The sequence below is a fragment of the Aquarana catesbeiana genome, linkage group LG02 (assembly GCF_042186555.1).
Source record: "Aquarana catesbeiana isolate 2022-GZ linkage group LG02, ASM4218655v1, whole genome shotgun sequence".
Taxonomy (NCBI): Eukaryota; Metazoa; Chordata; class Amphibia; order Anura; family Ranidae; genus Aquarana; species Aquarana catesbeiana.
In genome coordinates, this window is record NC_133325.1 from 467,423,947 (window position 1) to 467,448,092 (window position 24,146).

The window sequence follows — 24,146 nt, forward strand, 5'->3', positions numbered from 1 at the left end:
TTAGACATTAAATGACATTATAAATATATAACACTAGATATAATCGACATTATCACAAAAAGACGAAACGGGGTCTCTCAATCAATTTTACCTGAGAGACCCCATTTTGTTTACAGAAGGGCCCCCCCACTCAGAGATATGGTAGCGAAAAAAATGTGTAAGAAGTGAATATAATAAAGTTTAAGGAGCGCTGAATCAATATGATGATACCGCTCATCACCGTAGGTCACCTTGGCAACCGGCACACTTCAATGCGTATATAAATGGTGGCTGGGCGATCACATGGTTACCCTTGATAAAGTCACGTGACATGTGACGCAATGCGTCGGGAGGAGCCAGTGACGTCACCTGACACATTGTGTGAACGGTGAGCGGGACCTTATACTGCGGTCTGATTGCTTCTGAAGCGCCTGATTTTATATCTGTACTATGTGAGTAATTTGGTGATGTGGATGCGGACTGTGTACTTGCATATGGTCATTGCGCAATGATATTTTTTCCTTTTTTCTTTACATGACATAATTCAAACTGGGACTATTATTATTGAGCTAGCCGGAGAGATGCTTGGCTGATCTATGTAGCAGTCTATTTGTGCGAGTGACTGAAGATAATCACTTCCAATTCATTTTGTTGATTAGAAAACAAGTGTCTCATTGAAGAGCTTGGGGTTTTTTTATGCTGAACTTCGCCTCTAATATAGAGCTAGCCTGTTGAGCTACAGGACTTATCTGTGGAGCCCATATTTTATTGTGACAAACTGAAGACAATCGTTTCCCTTTTTTTTTTTTTATGTAAAATAAGTGGTTTACTAAAAAATGTTTTTATTTTTTTTTTTATTTTTTATGCTGGTATAATTTTTTTTCTCACGTGTGTGTGTGTGTGTGTGTGTGTGTGTGTGTGTGTGTGTGTGTGTGTGTGTGTGTGTGTGTGTATGTATGTATGTATGTATGTGTATATATATATATATATATATATATATATTCTCACGTTTTGTATTTGTCACATTGGACCCTTTATTACCAAAATATTTTTATTCTTTTATTTCTTTAGTGTATTTATGATCTGTATATTGGTTTACTTTCACGTATATTTAATATATTATATATAATTTTTAGTAGGTAGTTGATTATTAGCGCACTTATAATCTATCCATTATTTATTGTTTTTGAGTGGTTATCAGAGCACCTACCCATAAGAGCAGCTTTTTAATCATTTGGTTATTTCCTACGGTCACTTTTTTATATTTAAATTATTCTTTCACTTTATTTATTTGATATCCATCATCCTTTTTCACTGTATGCACTGTGTATTGGATATTTTACACCAGGTCACGGATTTTTTAACATATCAGCGCTTTAGTAATTGTAATTTTTATTGTAGCTGTACGTCGACTCCTTTAATTGGGATAGCAGGCGGATGTGGATGCTCGTGACCGGTGGTTGCGATGACCACTGGCCACGAGCGATCGCGGGCACCAAGGCATAACAGGGACGTGTTTGTGTAAACTCACAAATCCCTGTAATGTTCTGAGAGGAGATGCAGATCGTGAGTTCCTAATAGCTAAGAATCACAATCTGTCATCTCCTATAGTCAGTCCCCTCCCCCTACAGTTAGAACACACAGTCAGGGAACACAGTTAACCCCTTGAGCGCCCCCTAGTGTTAACCCCTTCCCTGACAGTGACATTTATACAGTAATCGGTGCATTTTTATAGCACTGATCGCTGTATAATTGTCAATCGTTCCAAAAATGTGTCAAAAGTGTCCGATGTATCCACCATAATGTTGCAGTCACAATAAAAATCGCAGATCGCCACCATTGCCAGTAAAAAAAAATAAAATAAAAATGCCATAAATCTATCCCCTATTTTGTAGGTGCTATAACTTTTGCACAAACCAATCAACATACGCTTATTGCGATTTGTTGTGTTTTTTTTTTTTTTACCAAAAATATGTAGAAGAATACATATTGACCTAAACTGAGAAAAAATTAGCTTTTAAAAAAAAAAAAATCGGGATATTTATTTTAGCAAAAAGTACAAAATATTGTGGGTTTTTTTCGTCTTTTTTTTTTTTTTTTTTTCAAAATTGGCGCTCTTTTTTTGTTTATAGCGCAAAAAATTTAAAACGCAGAGATGATCAAATGCCACCAATAGAAAGCTCTCTGTGGGGAAAAAAAGATGTCAATTTTGTTTGGGTTCAGCATCGCATGACCGTGCAATTGTCAGTTAAAGCAATGCAACGCCGTATCGCAAAAAGTGCTCTGGTCATTGAGCAGCCAAATCTTCCTGGGCTGAAGTGGTTAATGGCCGTTATCAATTTTTAATTTTCTTGGGGCTCATTTACACTTGCTTTGGCTTCAACACACATTAATGGCTAGTTTACACTTGCTTCAAAACAAGCTTTGTTAAACCTCTGAACGCTGTCACTAAATAAAATGGTTGGCTTACAGTCCTGTTTTACACCTGCTTTTGATTTGCTTTGCTTCATAAATTATACCCTATGTAGCTTTAGTGGTGCATCAAAGTGTCTTCAAAGCCTCCGTAGAAGTCTATGACAAAGCTCGCTTGAAGCCCCACCGAAGCCTCATCAAAGCACCAAGCAAAAGCAGGTGTAAACAGGACTGTAAGCTAACAATTTTATTTAGTGACAGGAGATTTGACTGGCATTCAGAGAGCTTTAGCAAAGCGTGTTTAAAGCAAGTGTAAACTAGTCCTTACTGTGTGTGTGTGTATGTGTGTATGTATATATATATATATATATATTATAATTTTGTTACCAGAGTTTAGCGCCATGCAGACGATAAAATTGCATTTCTCAAATGTTCTCTCCTTTTTTTTTTTTTTTTTTTTTTTTTTGGTCCTCCAATACTTTCAATAGTATATTAATCTATTGGACAAGATTGCTGTTCATTCAGCCAGAAATCTTGTGAGCTTTCCCTCTAGACTGTTATCACATAGCATTGTTCCCTGCTATCTCCATTGTATAAAAAATGTAGCCCTAAGGCTGCATTCACACCTGAGCGTTTTCAGCTCAAAAAACGCCCAAAATCCCATTCATTTCAATGGCACCTGTTCACATCTGAGTGTTTTGTCACTCGAAGCAAAATGCCTTAAGCTCAGGAAAGAACATGAGCTTCTTCGGGCAGACTACAGGCATTTTTCTGCCTTTTACATTGGAGACCTGAACAAAATTGTGGCAAAAATGCGCGCCTTTGATACGCTCAGGTGTGAATGCAGCCTTACACACACCTTGTCTAGGGTGACCGCGCTGCTCAGTATGGTTGTCACCCTGGGACTGGAAGGTGTTGGTTTACCAAAACTGGAGCACACAGAATCTGGTGCAGCTGTGCATAGTAACCAATCAGCTTCTAGGTTTCAGTCCCCATTCACATTGAGTGCAGCTTTTGAAGCTGCATTTCAGTGCAACTTCAGGTGTGACTTTGAAGACGCCTGTTAATGTACAGATGTCTATTGAAGTCGCACCCGAAATCGCCAAAAGCAGTGCATGTACTATATTTTATATCGATGCGTCACATCAATTTGAACGCTGCCATTGCTGGCAATAGAATGCGACTTGTCCTGTCAAATCGCATGACAAATTGCTCCAGTGTGAATGGGGGCTAATTGTCCAAGCTTAAAGAAGTTACTGTAAAGGCGTATTATTTATATATATATATATATATATATATAATATATATGTATAATATTTTTTTTTTTTTTTAAATAAACATACCTCCACTGTGAAGCTCGTTTTGCACAGAGTGGCCCCAAACCTGCTCCTCTGGGGTCCCCCCGGCGGCTCTTCCCCACATCTGATAACCCCCTCGGAGAAGCGCTTCCCCGAGGGGGTTACCTTGAGGGCACGCTCCCAAGTCTAGCATTTGCGTCTATAAACACAGAATGCCGGACTCGGTCCCGCCCCCTGGCACCCACATCATTGGATTTGATTGACAGCAGCGGGAGCCAATGGCTGCGCTGCTATCAATCCAATCAAGAGGCGGAGGTGGAGAGAAAGACAGCGCGTCCCCGCCGACTTGAATGAAGGGGTTCGGGTAAGTAAAACGGGGGGGGGGGGGGGGGCGGTGACTGCCAGGTGTTTTTTCACCTTAATGCATAGGATGCAAGGTGAAAGGTGAAAAAACACAAACTTTTACAACCCCTTTAATTGAACAAACTGATGTTAGAAGCTGATCGGTTACTATGCACAACTGCACCAGATTCTGTGTACATCAGTTTTATTAAATCTCCCCCAAAGTGTTTTCATGTCAGAATTACCAAGTTAAAAAAAAGGGGGGAAAAAGGACAGGGAAGTTACAGTACTGCAGTGTTTGTTCTTGGGTATTAAGTGTAAAGTGAGTTGAAGTAAACCAGGGTTTTTCTTCAAAACTGAGAAAAACTAGAATTGTACGTTCACCTCACTTAACACTGAGAGCTATTAATAGGAGTCGTTGGGGGCATCTGCGCTATTTTTAGCGGTGCTTTACCGTCGTTTATTCTGCTGTTAGCGGGGCGCTTCTAGCCCCTGCTAACGGCCAGAAAAAGGGTTAAATGCGTCCGCAAAGCGACGCTTTGTTGGCGCTGCCCATTGAATTCAATGGGCAGGGACGCTTTAGGAGCGGTGTATACACCGCTCCTACAGCCCTGCAAAGATGCGGCTTGCAGGACTATTTTTGCCGTCCTGCCAGTGCACCGATTTAGTGTGAAAGCACTCGGGCTTTGACACTGGAGTGAGAAGAGAGGCTCTTTATAGGTGCTATTTTTAGCGCTATAGCGCCTGTAAAGTGCCTCAGTGTGAAAGCAGCCTAAGGCTCGGTTCACACTGGGGCGACTTGTCAGGCGACCTAGTCGCCTGACAAGTTGCCTCCCGTTCTGTGCTATGGAACCGTTCTAATCGGAGCGACGCAAGTCGCTCCGACTTAGAAAAAGGTTCCTGTATTACTTTGGGGGCGACTTGGGGCGACTTGCATAGACTTCTATGCAGAAGTCGTCTCGCAAGTCGCCCCGGCAGTCGTTTGCAGGTCGCCTCGCTGAGGCGACCTGCAAGTCGTGCCGCCCATGTGTGAACCGAGCCTTAGGCAGTTTAAAGGTAGACTTTAGGGCTCCATTCACACTTGTGCGACTTGTCATGTGACTTTGGACATCAAGGTCGCATGACAAGTCACAGCTCTTTCTTTTCAATGGCACCCATTCAAATCTGGGAGACTTAAAGTTGCAGTGGCTTTGAAAAGGTACCTGCACTAATTTGATGGGACTTTTGATGTGACTTTGATCCAAAGAGTGTAAAGACGGATCACAGCCCCACTTAGTCGTATTGAAATCACACGGGAAATCGAGTGACTTTGGAGTCTCGCTAGTGTGAATGAAGCTTAAGGGTTTATGGAAAATAAACCCTTGGCTAAACATAGTAAGTTAAAAGGTGATTTGGGCAATTGGCAGGAACTGCCAATAGTTCTTTAGGTTCAATTTGACGTTTTATTTGCAACATAAGGAACACCTTTGGTACCTCCACTGAGTTAATAATTGAAGGCATGTTTGGGAATGTATTTAATTTTGCTCATATAAACTTTATGGTTCAAATTGATATGTACTTTTGGTCCTTAACCTATTCCTGACTGTCCTATAGCTGAATGACGGCTGCAGCCTCGTCACACATTTCCAGAAGGGCATCTATTGATGTCCTCCCGTGATCACGCTTCCTGATTGATGCGCATCGGCAGGGATGTGTGATCACTGTGTCCTTTGGTGTAAAAAGCCAATCACAGCGGCTCTTTACCATGTGATCAGCTTTGTCCAATCAGTGTAAACAGCATTTGCTGGTTATTGGCAGTCCTCTCCTCACACTGACATCAGTGTGCTGATCATCAGTGCCGCCTCATCGGTGAAGGAGAAAAATTACTCCTTTACAAAATTTTATAACAGAAACTAAAACTTTTTTGCTAAAAATAAAATAAAATCTACCATGTGATCGCTGTGTCCAATTTGTAAACATGACATGTGAAAGATCGGTTCTCTCTCCTCCCACAGAGATCGTCTGTGTGAGAGAAGAGAGAACCATTTCAGCATATTGTGACACACAGCCTGTCACAATGTATGCACACACACCAGTGCAAGCTAGCCCTTAGTGTATGTAGCGTGAGAAAAAAGGGCAGCCAGTGTCCAGTGCTGCCAGAACAGTGTACCTTTTTATTATCTATACCAGTCAGTGTGCCCGATTGCCGTAATGTCAGATCGCTATACGCCATACCAGTGTCCTGATCACCGCCACACTAGTTTCATAATCCCTGCCATACCCCACACCAATGTCCTGATCACCTCCATAGCTGTGTGCTGATCCCCACCATACTAGTGCCAGTGTCAACAGAGCCAGTGTCCCCACTTGTCTTGGTGCTCCAGGGTCTCCAGTAATGTGATAGGTAGTCAGAAAATTAGAAGTGTAATTTATAGGGCTGAAACAACTAATCGATTAATCGACAACTAATCGATTACGAAATTAATCGATTACTATTTTCATAATCGATTAATCGGCCAGTAACATAATGTGGTTAAAAAAAAGAACTAAAATGAGCCCTTTATAGTACAAAAAGAGCAAATAATTGCTGCTGTAACTTTCTTTCACAGTTCTACAGAAAAAAAAAATGAACCCCTTACAGTAGTGATTATTTGCTTTTCTTGTACTATAAAGGGCTAATATTAGTTTTTTTAACCCCATTATGTTACTAAACATCTTAGACCTGGTTCACATCTATGTTTTTTGGTGCTTTTTGCAGAAACGGACTACAGTTCATTTACATGGTTTCCTATGGGACACGTTCACATCTATGCTTTTTCAGCCGCTGCGTATATGGAAAGCGTCAGTGACTTTTTTTTAACGCAAAACAGTGCTTTTTTGGTTCAACATACTTCAAATGGAGAAGCTGCAGAAAAGCATGTAATGCGTTTTTGTAGCAATTTGTGTTTCTTAATCTGCCCAACAACAAATTGGCCAAAAAAATGCAAAAAACACAAATCGCAGCAAAATCCCATGCGCAAAACTAAAATGCACAGCAAAGACCACTTCAGAAACAGATCAAAAGCAAACTGCATAGGTGTGCACCGAGCCTTATGCTGGCCGCACCGATCAATTTTCAGATGAGAGTATTCAGATGAAAAATCTTTGTACACTCGATGAATGGAAGAATGTTTGAAATTTTCACTTGTTTTTAACGTTCTGTTTTTAAAATAATTGTAATTTCTGAACGAAAACCACATACACTGTCTGATAATTCCTTTCACCAAGAAGTTTTTTATTTCCAAATTTTCCCATTACTGTGGTTGAAAATGAATGTCGATTTGACCTCACTGATTAGAAAAACGAACGAACGTTCTTATCTCTCCTCTGATAGTATATACAGTATATCTCCTCTAATAGTATATACAGTATATCTCCTCTAATAGTATATACAGTATATCTCCTCTAATAGTATATACAGTATATCTCCTCTAATAGTATATACAGTATATCTCCTCTAATAGTATATACAGTATATCTCTTCTGTCTGTTATTCTCAGAGTGGATTAGATATTTTGCTCCCTAACCATATAGTTGGCTATTTTTATTTACCACTGCATAGAGATACTTAAGAATAAATTGCCTTTTTTTAAAACTTTATATATTAACTAAATATACACCATACTTTTCTTTTCAGGTTATTAACCGATTAATCGATTAATCAAAATAATAATCGGCCAACTAATCGATTATGAAAATAATCGTTAGTTGCAGTCCTAGTAATTTATGCCCCTATAAAGCCTAAGGGTGTTCCTTGGGTTTTGGGTCTCTGTGGCTAGGCTGTGAAAGTCTTACACACATGCTATCCCTATACTCGGGAGGAGTAGCAGAATGTGTTTTTTGGGGTGTAATTAGAAGAGTGCCTATGCTGTGTGTGAGAAATAACTTCAAAATAGATATTACAGTGATTCCCTGCTGATCAGAATGGGCGGAAGACAGTTACGTCCTCTCAGTTTCTGCAGAGCCCACTGTGCTCTATGGGCGGTCAGTGTAAACAGACTCTGCTGTCTGTTTACATCCCAATTCCCCTTCAATCCGCCTACACGGAGGAAAACGAATCTCTCCCCCCCTCCATTTGTTTTTAGAGGATTGGAGGTAGGCGGATGTAAACGTACACAAGTCCTGCCGGGAGAACATAGTGAATATTTCTAGTGGCTGTGACAGCCACTAGCAATAATCACATGCAAAATCTGTCAGGCTGGTTGTATCAACTTAGGTACATCCAGCCTGCCCATACATGGTTTTGAATGTTCTGTGGCCAGCTTTGGGATACTTTTTAGGGTGCACTCACCAGATGGCCTGCAACATTTTTTTTTTCAATGCTTGCCAACAAAAGGACCTGTAAAAAAAAAAAAAAAAACTAAAAAAAAAAACAGTAAGGTATGTCCATACACGCTGAACCCTGAAAGATTTTCGAACCAGTTGAGGGCTGGAAGGATTTTACCCCCTTAATGACCAGGCCATTTTTTGCGCTATGGCATTGCCTCGCTTTAACTGACAATTGTGTGATCGTGCGACATTGTACACAAACAAAATTTGCCCCCCCACAAATCGCTTTCTGTTGGTGGTATTAGATAACCTCCTGCTGTTTTAATTTTTGTATTTATTATTTTTACTAGTAATGACGGTGATCAGAGATTTTTAGCGGGACTGCAACATTGTGGTGGACAGATCGGGCATGTGACACTTTTTTTGATTTCAGTGACATTTATACAGCGATTAGTGCTGTAAAACATGCACTGATCACTGTTTAAATTACATTGGCAGGGAAGGGGCTAACACTAGTGGTGATCAAGGGGATAAATTTGTTCCCTGGGAGGTGTTTATAACTGTGGTGGGAGGGGACTGACTGACTGACTGGAGGAGGAGAGAGATCACTGTTCCTGATCACTAGGAAAAGACTATCACTCTACTCCCCTGTCATAACGGGGTTTGTTTACATTGACAGATTTCTGTTCTGGCTCTGCTGTGAAGCAATCAAGGGTGGCCGGCGGACATTACGCCCGCCGGTCACACTCATCGCTGCAGGCGCGCGCCCCCCCACTGTATCTATTGCATGAACTGACGTACAGCTGCAGCGATTCGAGCAATAGAGCCAACCTGCAACAGTATGGTGGCGGCTGGTCGGCAAGTGGTTAAAAGGGAATCTCAAACATTACATTGTTCTAAACACTGCTGCAAATTTTGGAGATATTAATGACTTTATCGTCTACATACGCCCAAAAGCTGAATGTTTGGACTGTCTACATTATATTTCATGCTACAGTTGGCCATTCAAGGCATAAACACAGAGAAAATCTTGATTGTTTTCCACATATTGTGTGCAGCCTGTACATCCCTTGAGGCCCTGTCCTTCCCAGCCGTGTCCTGCCTTTTCCTTCCTCTGTCCGTCAGGTGCTGTTCCCAGGCTGTATGAGGTATGTGAGCCATGTCAATCAAAACTTGTTAGAATAGCGTTTTTTTTAAGACCTACCGGACAATTTAGCAGGCGATAACATGGTTTATGTAAGCCTTTTTTGTCACGTTTACTTAAACTTGCATATAACTGTTAGATGTGTGGAAAAACGCACTATCTTTGCCCCACACATTCTGAGTTCTTCTCCATAAATCCCACAAAACAATGCTTACATGCTCATTTTTAAGTGCATATAAAAGAAATACCCCCTCGCTGTGAGAACATTAATTTTGCCTTGCAGCACAGAACTAGGAATGTGCCGCTGTGCACATTCCTAGTTTTCAGGCCCAATATCAAACTGAAAAATTAGCCATAGCGTTATTGTCAGGATAACTGATGTATATGAATGCTGCTGAACTTGGTCTAAATATCTAAGCTTCAAAATACTAATGATGACGAGAGTTAATGTAGCATAATGTTATAAAAGTTATTTTCAGTATGTTAAATATGCTATTTTAACTAAAATATCTAGTGATCCTTTGAATTTCTTTGCTCTTGCACCTCCTTTTATCGGGTGCCATCTGTCTCCCAGTTATGCCCCTGCATTTTCAACCTGTCACTGACTGTCCTTGTTGTAACTGCAAGCGTCGGTGCTGAAACAAATGGCATGTTATTATCACGATCAGGAAGCTGGTCCAAACAAGTGATGTGTAGCTGACACTGGAGTTAGTGCATTTACACAGACGATTCCTGAAAAGGTTGAATGAGTTCAGCAGCACTAAGATGCCGTAAAGGATGAAAACAAGGTGAAAAACTGAATTTTATGGAAAAAAACTGCCAAATGCTTTATACATGAGGCTATAGCAAACTTAAAGTGATACTAATGTCTCCTTTGTTATTTTTAAAGAAAAAAAAAAAAAAAACATGTTATACTTACCTGCTGTGTGCACAGTGGTTTTGCACAGAGCAGCCTGGATCCTGGAGCCTGGATCGGGTCTCTCACCGGCGCTCCTGGCCCCTCCCTCCTATTGAGTGCTCCCACATTTATTATTATTATTATTATTATTATTATTATTATACAGGGTTTATATAGCGCCAACAGTTTACGCAGCGCTTTACAATGCAAGCAGCTTGCTATGGGTGCACCCAAGCCAAGCCGCAGCTCTGTGTGTCCATTCAAACATGGAGCTGCAGTTTGGCCCCATTCCCTCTCTCTCCTCATTGGCTAACTGACTTTGACAGCAGTGGGACCAAATGGTGCCACTGCTGTGTCTCAGCCAATTAGGAGGGAGAGTCCCGGAGGGCCAAGGCACTCGTGCACATCGCTGGATCGAGATGGGGCTCAGGTAAGTATGGGGGGGGTATGTATGGGGTACAGTGGTTTTGTTTAGAGAAGCCCCAATCCTCCTCTTCTAGGGTCCCCCGCTGCCGGTGCAGGCTCCTCCTCTGTGGAGTGTACCCATAGCAAGTCCATTGACAAACAGAGCGTGGCTTGGCCCCACTCCTGCTCTCTCCTCACTGGCTGTGATTGTCCGTCAAGTTCCTCCACCTCAAACTCGCTCATCCATGTCTTTATGGACCTTGTTTGTGCACTGGTGTGCAGTCATGTTGGAACAGGAAGGGGCCATCCCCAAACTGTTCCGACAATGTTGGGAGCATGAAATTGTCCAAAATGTCTTGGTATGCTGACGCCTTAAGAGTTCCCTTCACTGGAACTAAGGGCCCAAGCCCAACCCCCTGAAAACAACCCCACACCACAATCCCCCTTCACTAAATGATTTGAACCAGTACACAAAGCAAGGTCCATAAAGACATGGCTGAGCGAGTTTGGGGTGGAGGAACTTGACTGGCTTGCAGAGTCCTGATCTCGACCCGATAGAACATCTTTGGGATGAATTGGAGCAGAGACTGCGAGCCTGGCATTCTTGTCCAACATCAGTACCTGACCTCACAAATGTGTTTCTGGGAGAACAGTCAAACATTCCCGTGGACAGCCCTCCTAGAAGAGTTGAGGCTGTTATAGCTGCAAAGGGTGGGCCAACTCAATATTGAACTCTACAGACTAAGACACCATTAAAGTTCACGTGCGTGTAAAGGCAGGCGTCCCAATACTTTTGGTAATATAGTTTATGTGTACACATATACAGAAAATTGTCCAGTTTGCTTTTTTTTTTTTTTCCTCCTAATAAAACACACTGGCCCTATATATAAAACTTGTTTTTTTTTCTATCCTGTGTATAATACTGTTGCCCCTAGCCATGACTCTGCCCTAGATCAAACACGATCTAGCTATTTTATCTTTATTTTTTATGATGTGCTATGACTGTTAGGGGCATGTTATTCTAATCAATAGTAAGTGTTGTTGGCTACTTTAGATTCAGACAATACTGAATAGCAGAGTTCTACTTTAACCATGTTGTGTTTTTTTTTTTTTTTTTTTTTTTTATATATACTTCAAGAGGTCATGTACATGTTGAAAGGAAAAGGAAGCTTCCGTCTTATTCATCATGTTTTGCAGTTTTATTTTATTATGTGTCATAACTGCCTGACAACACTCCTGTTTTTAAAAACAGGCACTTGACTGCCCAACTCCCATCAGCTGGCGCGTTTTGTGCTAGTTGCTAGACACATGTTTATTCTCTGCCTCCGATATTCTTTAGTACACTTTTTTTTTTTTTTTTTTTTTATCTGTAAAATTTTTGCGGTTGTCATGAGATATTTAATATATTGTTTGGGTCTATACTGTAGTAGCTTACTGTTATTTACCCAATTATACAGTTGTGCTCATAAGCATGCATAACACTGGCAGAGTCTGTAAGACGTGAACTATTTTTTTTTTTTTTTAGTTGACATGAGTGATTAAACCAAATATATTTTCATGTGATTTTAAATAAATGAATAAGCGTCACGAAAAGCACAACCCCAAAACTAATAGTATAAAGTATGTAAAAAAAAGGTCCTATTCTAAAGTTTGCATACGCTATAAAATAGTTCTGTTCCAGGTTTCATAAACTTAGACTTCTTTCACATGGGCTTAAAAAATGCAATGCAACAAAAACAGGCATTTTGGCACATTTTTATTGCCCCAAGGCAGTAGGTAGTTAAAACAATTGCAGGAGGATGGGACATCATACACATGTTAGCTTTGCTTTAGTCGCATCAAAAATTTTAGAGCATGTTATGTTCTCTATGCTTTGACACAGTCTGCAGTCTTTATCGAATTGCAACATGTCTATAAAATTTTTGACACGTTCAGAACATGTTTTTGAAGCTTCCAGAGCGTTCACTTTCCTATGTATATATATTGAACTGTGATTTAACATGCCTTGAACGCGGGTTAACTCTGTCATTTTGCTGTACCTATAAACCCATGTGAAATTTGACTTACCAAAATGTCAGTGATCCAAAATATAAGGCCAAGTTGACAGTTCAGTGGCTGCCAGGGTGGATAAAAATCAATCATTTAAAAAAAAAAAAAAAAAATATGTGATTATTAAATTTATTTTAATAAAATGGTTTTGGAGTAAAAAACCTATCTAAAGATACATTATTCATTTAGTTTATTCAGCATGAAATGGAGCTTAGTTATGTAGCATGAGACTGTATATTCTGCAATATTTACATTTTTGGTAAACTCATTCAATGAATCCAAGCTCTGCAAGCTGAGATAACATGCACTGTATTGATGCAGTCACACAATTTCACAGTAACCATGAGATAAAACAAAGTTCAGGAATATTCCTTTATCCCATTGCTTTGCAAATCCATGTACACTACAAACTGTATGATTGAATCGGTTCTTATCGCTGTTTTACTAACCTGACAGCTTATTCCAAACAGGAAAACTTCATTTTGTTTGCAAATAATAAAGATGCTACCTACCAGCATGAATAGGTCCTTACATTTAAAGAGCACCTGTCATTTCAGATCCATCGTGGCAGGGCCTGTTAGTGGGCTGCTGCCACGTTCCTCACCTTGTTGTGTCACTGCCGCATCACCAGCCGTCCCATTAAAGTGAATGGGACCATTGGTGAGTCAACAGAGGGTCAGAGGAGGAGCTGCTGCAGGACTTAGATGACAACAGTAGCTCTGTAAAAAAATTAAGATTTTAATCACGCCTTTTTACTAGCGATTTAAATCAAATCCACCCTGGTGGCTGCAGCTGAGAATAAATAAAAAAAGGTTCTGGAGTGGCGATCACAAACCTCTGAAGTCCATATTACTACACCACTTTGGTTCAAAAAAAATTTTACAGCACCAGGAAGCTTTTTAACCAAATAACTTACAGGACTTAGATAGTTTTTGCAAAGAATAAAACCACATAAGAATAAATACATTTAAAAAAAGGAGAACAACATGGCCTCATTTACAACTATCAAAGACTAAAAGCTGTCACTGATGTTAAAACCAACACATCATAGAAAGCACTAAAGTTTGCATACGCTATAAAATAGTTCTGTTCCAGGTTTCATAAACTTAGACTTCTTTTAAATGTATTTATTCTTATGTGGTTTTATTCTTTGCAAAAACTATCTAAGTCCTGTAAGTTATTTGGTTAAAAAGCTTCCTGGTGCTGTAAAATTTTTTTTGAACCAAAGTGGTGTAGTAATATGGACTTCAGAGGTTTGTGATCGCCACTCCAGAACCTTTTTTTATTTATTCTCAGCTGCAGCCACCAGGGTGGATTTGATTTAAATCGCTAGTAAAAAGGCGTGATTAAAATCTTAATTTTTTTACAGAGCTACTGTTGTCATCTAAGTCCTGCAGCAGCTCCTCCTCTGACCCTCTGTTGACTCACCAATGGTCCCATTCACTTTAATGGGACGGCTGGTGATGCGGCAGTGACACAACAAGGTGAGGAACGTGGCAGCAGCCCACTAACAGGCCCTGCCATGATGGATCTGAAATGACAGGTGCTCTTTAAATGTAAGGACCTATTCATGCTGGTAGGTAGCATCTTTAATATTTGCAAACAAAATGAAGTTTTCCTGTTTGGAATAAGCTGTCAGGTTAGTAAAACAGCGATAAGAACCGATTCAATCATACAGTTTGTAGTGTACATGGATTTGCAAAGCAATGGGATAAAGGAATATTCCTGAACTTTGTTTTATCTCATGGTTACTGTGAAATTGTCTGACTGCATCAATACAGTGCATGTTATCTCAGCTTGCAGAGCTTGGATTCATTGAATGAGTTTACCAAAAATGTAAATATTGCAGAATATACCGTCTCATGCTACATAACTAAGCTCCATTTCATGCTGAATAAACTAAATGAATAATGTATCTTTAGATAGGTTTTTTTACTCCAAAACCATTTTATTAAAATAAATTTAATAATCACATTTTTTTTTTTTTTTTAAATGATTGATTTTTATCCACCCTGGCAGCCACTGAACTGTCAACTTGGCCTTATGTTTTGGATCATTGACATTTTGGTAAGTCAAATTTCCGCCTAGTGCAGTTTCCCTCAATGTTCTCATAATATGCTTTGTTCATCTTGCCATCAGTTTTAACAAAATATCCTGTGCTGCTATAGCTAACGCCCCACCCTCTGCAACAGCTGAGATTCAAGGTATAGGGATGGTATGCTTTTCTTCATAGGCCTTGTTGACCCCTCTCCAAATATCGTGTTTATGGTTCTGACCTTTTTTTTTTCTTCTCTCCTTTTTTTGTTTTTTTAAAATTTTGGTCTCCTCTTCCTGAATGGATATGTTGCCGTTTCAATGCTTCTTTATGTGGTATTTGACACATTTTAAGCAGGCTGTTTTGGGGTGCTGGTGCACCAAAAATAGTTAACATATTAGAGCTGCTGCCAGGGATATGTAACGGACACAACTGTAGTTTGTAGTTCTTGTGCTAAAGTCATTGTCCATCTTTTCAATGGACACGAGAAATCTTCACTTAAAATCCAGTTGCATCAATGACCAAGAACAAGTTTGTACCTGAGTTTGACTTTGCTGGCTGCATGCCTTTCAGCGTATCAGAAGGCATGAAGTCAGTCATCCAGGCAGTTACCATTTTCAGAAAAAGGTCCACAGTTGTTGCCTGTATGTCTCCCCTAATACAGGCTGCATATAAAGTCTACTGAACGTGCTTTCTTTGTCTATCAGGTAATTGGTCTACAGAAATGACGGAATACAAACTGGTGGTGGTGGGAGCCGGGGGTGTTGGAAAAAGTGCCTTAACAATACAGCTTATACAGAACCATTTTGTAGACGAGTACGACCCTACAATTGAGGTAAGTCATACACTTGTCACCTTGCTCATCAGCTAAGATGTTTTTGTTTTCCTAGGTTCACGCTTTCTGTGGGTGGTTCCACAACCACCTTCAGACAAAAACGCGTTTAAGAGACGCGCGCCATTATTCTAACATCCTAATCACAGTGCAGTTTCTGCACTTGTGGTTTCTGTTCGGGCCGCATTTTCAGTAGAGATGCAGGGACCTTTTTCCTGCGTTTGCAGGAGGCACAGCAGCCCATTCAAATGAATGACCTGCAGTGCCCACACAAGGCAGAGCTGCACAAGTGTGAACCAATGTACAAGGTGTTTTGAAATATTTTATAAAAATGATAAACAATACAGGTAGGCAGTAAACATTACTTTTCCATAACATTAAATAGGGGGGGGGGGGTGTAACAAACCCCGGGACTTTTAACGGTGTTAAAGATAGAAAGTGTGAAGACACAATTACATAATCAATAACATTTTTAAATATTTTATTACAAAGATAAAAAACATGAGGAAATTAAACCATCCATATCAAGAATTGTATGTTCCATTGAAAGGCATATATACAGACACTACCACTCAACATGTTTCGCTTTTTTAAGCTTCTTCAGGAGATTCTGGTGAAGTGTAAAATATGCTAAGGATAACAAAAAAGACAGGAATGAGACCTCATGTTAATTGTTTTGATCAGACAAAAAAACAAACACATCAATACTAATAGTATTGGCATAGCATTAGTATGCAGATAATCAATAAATACAATAATGGTCAGATGAAACGAATATAGAAAGATATATGTAGATGTGGGAAGGATCTTACCCAGGCTGCTTAGAACTGTATAAAAAACTTGACTAAGGATGGAAAATTATACGTCCCATATATGTTCAGAGTGCCCCACCCAGGAGTTTGCTTTCATGTGGTCGCAGGAGGAAATTAATTTACATACCTCCCTGTCCCCTCTTTCAGGGATATGTGTATGTTGAAGGAAAATTATCAATTGTTGATATCAAAAACCAAACAAAAACTAAAAAATATAACGTCAGAGTTACCTCAAATAAGTGCTGGAAAGGTTGAATCAATATTAGTGTCCTGCTGGTCAAAAATCAAGTCCAGCGTGGGGTATGCATCAAAGGAGTGTCCAGCTGAAATATGAAGGGAACATATACGTTTGGACCCACTTAGGATAAATGGCACTGTTCGAGTAATGCTCACTAAGAGGGAATCTAGGGAGTCATAGAGGCGAAAGAAAAAGAAGCCAAAACTGAATATCTTAATGAGTCAATAGCTGAATCTGCTAATTGCAGAGCAGATGCAGAGCGGTGACTTACCTGAGTTTAAGAAATCGATAGTGTGGAGAGAGAGGTGGGAGAGATGTTCAATCTCCCACTCACAGGGCGCCTCTATCAGATGGTTGCAACGAAAAGCTGCATTCATATGTTCCTCCTGTCTCGTCGGCGTCTGATGTAGCCGCCGGGTCGTGGACACGAAGTGAAGATGCCCATGCGCTTGCGCCAGATCTCAAAGACGGCGCGCAGAATGTGACGCTGTTGACGTCACAAGCGAACACACCATCTTTGTAAAGGGAATGCCCTACTGGGATAAATTAACCAATGGGGGGTAAGGCCATGCAAGCAATAGGAATGGCAGCGATAAGGCTGCAATCACATATTGCAGTGCAGGAAAAGAATGGTCAAAAATGGGTCCGGATAGGCAGACCAGGGACTGAAGCTTCTAGGGCTCCAATCAGCTGGGTGATTGATTAGAGGCACAGCCAGATTAGTGCCCTGGGTGTCCGTACGGCCACCAGAGAAGCAAAACCAAATGAGTGGGTGCGGAAAAGAGAGCATGCAAAGGGCACTTATTCACATGCAAAAACTTTGTGAATATAAATGTGTACTTTTATATGGAGGAAATGCTTAAATGATTTAGAGCCCGGAGAAGATTGATAGATACCCACATATTTAAAAAGGAAATATTGTATATGGCACAAATATATCCAAGACCTTACAACAGTGATTTAACATTTGCCGGACCTGGAATACATAAAACATGAAAAAGAACATGAAAGAAAAGGGGGGGGAAAAAGGAAAAAAATTAGATGATTCACTAAGGAAAGGGTTTAAAACTGAAGGCATCATTTAAACCAGGATGCTTAAAGGCAGACAGGTCATGTATCCAGCGTGCTTCACGCTGTAATAGCGTTTTGTCATAGTCACCACCTCTTTCTCCTGGGGGAATATGCTCCAAAGCAAAAATGCTTTTTGGAGCAGTCAAAATTATGATACAGGCCCATGTGGCGGCTTATTGGTGTCTCCATTCTCTTTTTCGATACAAGGGAAACATGGTCCCTAATACGGTGGAAGAATATTCGTTTGGCTTTTTCCCACGTAAAATGCCTCACATTCACACAGCACTACATTCATCCACTTCAATTGATTGGCATGTTGCCATGAATTTGGGTTTGTGTAGACGCCCATTTGGGAGGGTGACATGTCGTGCAGCATGAATGTAATGACAAAAGTTACATTTATGACAAGGTCTTGTACCTTTAGCCCTCTTGGAGATTGCTGTCTGGGAGTTGTTAGTGGCTATGTACAAGATTGTCCCTAAGGGATCGTGATCTTCTGAAGGTGATCTCGGGGTATTTCTTGATGTGTTGAAACATTGTCATCTGCCATCAGGAGATACCAATGTTTCTGTATGATGTCACGCACCTGACGGTGCTGACCCAAGAAACGAGTGATCAACCCGATCCCTGGGTTGGCTTTAACAGGTTTAGGATCATGTTTTAAAGACATTCTATTTTTGTTTTTTGCCCTGATGTAGGCCTTTTTAAGGCATTTACTGCTGTATCTGCGTTGTTTAAAGCGTAGCTGGAGCGCTTTTGCTTCCTTTTCAAAATGGCTGTCTTCACTGCAGTTACGTTTTAAGTCTCAAGTATTGACCGTAAATCAAATTATCTATATATAAAGTGATAGTTTCTCATAATTCATTAGGCTCTGCGGCTTTTGTTGGATCCATGCTTCAGATAAAGTAGGCGGTTCCTACTGAGTGTTAGGTGTACCCAATAAAGTTGCTTTTGTGTATGTTCAAGGGCGGTCTCTATCCCTCAATTTGCACATCTTCCCTGGCCTTTAATAGCGAACACCACAAAGGCAATTTCTATGTGCACTTGAGTATTTCCAAGTCATCTGGCGGGTAGGCAGACTCAAGTACACAGATTGTCTTTGGGTTGTCTTACATTAAATAAACAAAGGTATTTTGTAATTATGAAGGATTAGCAAATAGGTTTAAAATACCAAACAGTGTGTTGGGAGCTGTGTGAATTTATAAATACAAATCTTCTAGCTGAAACTCCATAAAAGACGGCAGAAAAATTTAGACCAATGATGTCTGTCTATATTGCCGTAATGAATTTTTTTTCCTGTTTTTACTCTAGGATTCCTACAGAAAGCAGGTGGTGATTGATGGGGAGACATGCTTGCTGGATATTTTGGACACTGCAGGTCAAGAGGAGTACAGTGCCATGCGTGACCAGTATATGCGAACTGGTGAAGGGTTCCTTTGCGTGTTTGCTATTAACAATAGCAAATCTTTTGCGGACATCAATTCCTATAGGTAATTGTGCACTTTTTCATTAATAAAATGTTAAATTTTCTTAATAGGGAAAGTTTTTTTTTTTTTTTTTTTCCTTTTATGGTATATCTAACTATTTTGCTGGTAGTATCGGCCTTCCATTTTCACTGGGTGGCCAGTTCGTTTTTTGCTTTGTAAGTTGGTCCCTCAAACAACCATAAACTTATAGCCTATGAAAATGCAGCCAGAAAGCAGTTCTGTTGAGATATAACTCTCACATCCCTGCCAGTAAAAGACCTGTCCTCCCAAGTTATTGCTTGGCAACAGAGACCAACTGGGCAAACAAATATCTGTTTATGGTTTTTAAATGCAAGCCAACAGGAAATAGTGCTTTGTTGACATTTCTGGCTTCCCATTACATAAAATATTTTGGTGACAGGCTTTTACAGTAAAGCAGGGAGCAATGCATAGTGATCAAAAGCAACAAATTAGTATTCTTCCATCATTTATGAGTTTAATAAATATGATTACTGCAATTTGCACATTGTTTTATTATGCATGGCATTTCTGTATTAAATCAGTAGCATTAATATCTGTGCTGTTTCCTAAAAAAAAATGTTTTTTCTAATACAGGGAACAAATAAAGAGAGTGAAAGACTCAGATGATGTCCCTATGGTACTTGTAGGTAACAAGTGTGATTTACCAACCAGGACTGTAGACACCAAGCAAGCTCAGGAGCTGGCAAGAAGTTATGGTATCCCCTTTATTGAGACCTCTGCGAAAACAAGACAGGTATGTGCGTTTTAAACGTCAAGCTATTGCACAGAAATTAGTGAATCGGACTGCACAGAGGGGGAATTGTGCATGCTCCTTTTTTTTTTTTTGAAACTCTTTTTTTATTGTATTTTTGAACAAAAAGAAAACACATACTCAAACAACAAACCAATAAGTGCATCACAACATCTGCATGATTAGCATGTAATTAAACAGTTCATGACTTTATCAGTGCTTACTTGGGATACATCGAAATAACTAGGATTTCTGATGTCTTCTCACAGTTTCAGTTTCACAGTTTTGGAACCAGCTATTTCTTGCTCAGGCACACATTCCTCTACTTAAAAATTTGGGCATATGAGTACAAGTTGACATGTAAAAATTTAATCTGTGTCTTTTTCCCTCGTCTATCAAGCTGTAGTAGGTTGAGCTAGATATGTACGCCAAATTTTGTCCTATTTCAGTGGGCAACCTCTATTTGCATACTTATCTTTATATAGTGGAAGGCTCTTGTTTATGAGACGCTTCCATTGAGCCAGAGAAGGCACCGTGGGTTTTTTCCAGTGCATAGCAATGTTTTTCTGGGCATAAAAGAGTAATAACCCAATCAATGTCCTCTTTGCAACAGTCGGCACTATTGTTTCTATGAGTCCCAAGAGACACACCTCCATCGTCATCGGTATTGTGTCCGAGGCGACCAGATTGATCATATCTAGCACCTCGGTCCAATATTGCTGAATCTTAGGGCAAGCCCCGAAAATGTGTAGAGTCTCCCTGGGAGGTGTTACACTTCCCGCATTCTTCAGAGTGCTCGGGTTTCATTTTATGAAGTCTATATGGTGTGTAGTAAGTTCTATGTACTATTTTAAACTGCAAAAGTCTGTCTCGTAGTGAAACCAGGGAGCTAAAGGGGAAATCCCAAACCTCATTCCAGTCATCGTTGTCCAGTGTTGGGATATCTCTTTGCCAGCAGGACCAGAGATTATCCATGGATGGGAGAGACACAAATATCAGATGTTCATAAAGATGGGAGGTTGGTTTTTCGGCACATCTGGAGCAGAGTGTCTTTTCCAACCCTGACTGGAACACCATGCAGGAGGATTGTGGGAATTGTGTGGCGAAGGCATGAGATAATTACATGTAGCGAAATACATAATGATTTGGTATATTATGTGTCTGTGAGAGTTGAGACAAGGGGATTAATGTGGTGTTCGATGTTATCTGTGATATAAGTTTGATACCATATTTGGTCCATGCGTATGGATTTAGCATTTTGTAAAAGTGAGGGATATTAGGTTTCAGCCAAATCGGAGCGTTGGGTGAGATTTCATTAGGTCTATATTTTTCCACCGCCAGACCCGCCTTCCATGCGCATAAGGTGGTATGCATGGAGAGGGTCAGGGGGTATGGGGCACAAGGTCCCCTGTAGACCAGCAATTTAAGTGCTTCTAATGATCCACCATCGCTGCCTCCAGGACTGTAGCTGAATTTGATTTATCTGGATCTAGCCACCATGTCGCCGTCACCAGCTGTGCGGCTTGATAGTATTTATAGCAATCTGGGAATGTCATACCACGTTGCTTTCTCAGTCTCATCAAGGTGCTCAGCTTATATCTTGGCGGGGAGGGGCCCCATAGAAAGGAGGAGAAAATCTGACTGAGCCTTTTAAAGAAAGATTTGGGAATCCATTGCGGGGAATGTCTAAAGAGATAGGTAAGTTTGGAAGTTTGGGAATGATTTTCATTTTGAGAAGGTTAACTCTGCCCCATAAGGACAGTGGCAAATTCCCCCATGACTTAAGTTTGATCTTTAAATCTAGTATAACTGGGTCTAGGTTGAGAGGGATGAACTCCCTAGCTTGAGAGGAAACCATAACACCTAGGTAATTGAAAGTGTCTACCCACTGAAGGGGGATGTCTGGAGGGGAGTTCGTCTTTGCGGCCTGGTCTATTGGGAATAGCAAAGATTTGGTCCAGTTTACTTTTTAGCCCTGTGATTTTGGCAAAGGTGTTCAGCACTGTCAGTGCACCCTGTAATGATGGACCTGCATCGCCGAGAAAAAGTAGCATTTCATCGGCATACACGGCTAACCTCTCCTCCAGCAGACCAATGCACAGGCCTTTAATATGTGGGGTAGTGTGCAGTGCCTCCGCCACTGGTTCTACGGCAAGGGCAAATAATGCCGGGGAGAGAGAGCATCCCTGTCTTGTTCCCCTGGAGAGCCTGAAGGGGTCAGATAATCGACCCCCCCCCTGACGCACCGAGGAGGTAGGGCATTTGTATATCACCTGAAGCCATTTAATGAAGAGCAAAGGGAACCCCATTCTATACAATGTCTCCCACAAGAAGGGTCACTCAACTGTCAAATGCCTTCTCAATGTCTGAGGAAGCAACAGTTTGAGATCCGTTATTGAGGTGCTGGGCATGGATATTTGTGAAGAGTCTACAAATGTTGACGTCTGTGGCTCTGCAGGGCATGAAACCTGTTTGATCGGAGTCTATTACTGAGGGTAACATTGGGTATAATCTAATGGCAAGGCGTTTTGTTAACATTTTAAAGTCATTGTTTAGTAGCGCAATGGGCCTATAAGATGTACAGGAAGTAGGGTCTTTCTGAGGTTTATATATCAAGATCAGATATGCATGGTACATAGATTCTGGTAATTTCCCCTCCGAAAGGCATTTCGTATATAGTAATGCCAACTGCGGTGCCAGTACCTCCCCATGTGTTTTATAGAAATCTATTGGCAACCCGTCTGGGCCTGGTGCCTTTAAAGAGGGGAAGGATTGGATTGCGTTTAGAACCTCTAAAGCTGTGAAAGGTTGCACTAATATCTCTCGTTCTGTGTCCGATAGCCACCCGAGAGCCAGAGGATCTAACAGATCTTGTAGCTCCTCAGGTCGAAAGTCGGAGGGCAGACCAGAGGTATAGAAAGATTCATAGAAGTTATTAAATTCCTTTAGTATGTCCAAGAGGGTTGTTACTGTCTCACCACCAGAGATGGTTATAGTGGGGATCAGTGTAAGTGGTTGGTCATGGTGGGCCAACATGGCTAGGAGATGGCCATTCATGTCACCCTGTTCAATGAATCGTTGCCTGTTTTTATATATTTCTAGCTTTGTGATTTCTGTCAGGTGAAGATTCAGTTCTCTTTGGGCCGTCGCCAAGAGATCAAAGTGGCCTGGGGTAGGGTCTGAATTGTATGTGTTAGTATGATCTATTACCGACTGCTGGCATGCGCCTTTGTTTACATTTATTTCTTAGTATACAAATTGCAGAAGCTTTAGTGTGCAACGTGTTAATCTCTCCCCTCCCCTGTCTGTACATCAGTGTTGCTTTTATATGTGGCGTTACAATAAAGGCAGTTTTTTGTATCTTCAGTTGGGTGTGCAGCCATCTGGATCTTTGTTACTTGAATCACTACAGTTGCAACTAGGCCTGCACCCCAGACTATACAGACCACACAGCTGAGTACTGATTCATCTTGGAGCAGTAGGAGCATGTGTACGCATCAAGTTGCTATGCAATGCAATATTTGTCACACTACTGTCTTAATGCAAAAAGATTTTAGCTATTCGAGTTGAACAAGGGTTGAAAGTAGACAAAAAACAGTGGGAAAGTCACCACAATGTCTGTAATTTTCTTAATCTAACATAAATAGCCTAATAGATGGATTCCACATGTTACTAATTTTGATTACAGTTGTTGCACTGTGTTGCCGTGTGATAATCATGTAAAGTGACAACGTGCATAAATAGTGCTGCAGTTTTACTTCTTCTTCTTCTTCTTCTTTTTTTTTTTTTTATGAACCTTTTTGTTCTTAAATGGTTATTGTAGGGTGTTGAAGATGCTTTCTATACACTGGTCCGTGAAATCCATCAGTACAGGATGAAAAAACTGGACAGCAATGAAGACAGCAACCAAGGCTGTATCCGATTGCCCTGCTCGCTCATGTAAATAGGTAAGAGCTTAGATCTAGGCATTACAGCCTTTACATCTGTGCATACAAAGTGCAATTTGTAGTGCAAGTGGCCCAGTAGTAGACTGGGCCATGTATAGGCATGATGAAATCTGCTCTAATGATGAAATCCAGTGGCAGAACTGGATTTTATAATGGGGG

At 40.6% G+C, this 24,146-nt stretch overlaps 1 protein-coding gene across 1 annotated transcript in view; it reads left to right on the forward strand.

Annotated features, from left to right (window-relative positions):
* Positions 1-24,146, forward strand: part of NRAS (NRAS proto-oncogene, GTPase) — a 47,858-nt gene that overhangs the window by 21,046 nt on the left and 2,666 nt on the right. The window contains exons 2-5 of the mRNA XM_073615696.1: positions 15,557-15,684; positions 19,114-19,292; positions 19,884-20,043; positions 23,864-23,987. Coding sequence (XP_073471797.1) covers positions 15,574-15,684; positions 19,114-19,292; positions 19,884-20,043; positions 23,864-23,983 — 570 coding nt within the window. The 5' untranslated portion in view covers positions 15,557-15,573 and the 3' untranslated portion in view covers positions 23,984-23,987. The remainder of the gene's footprint in view (positions 1-15,556; positions 15,685-19,113; positions 19,293-19,883; positions 20,044-23,863; positions 23,988-24,146) is intronic.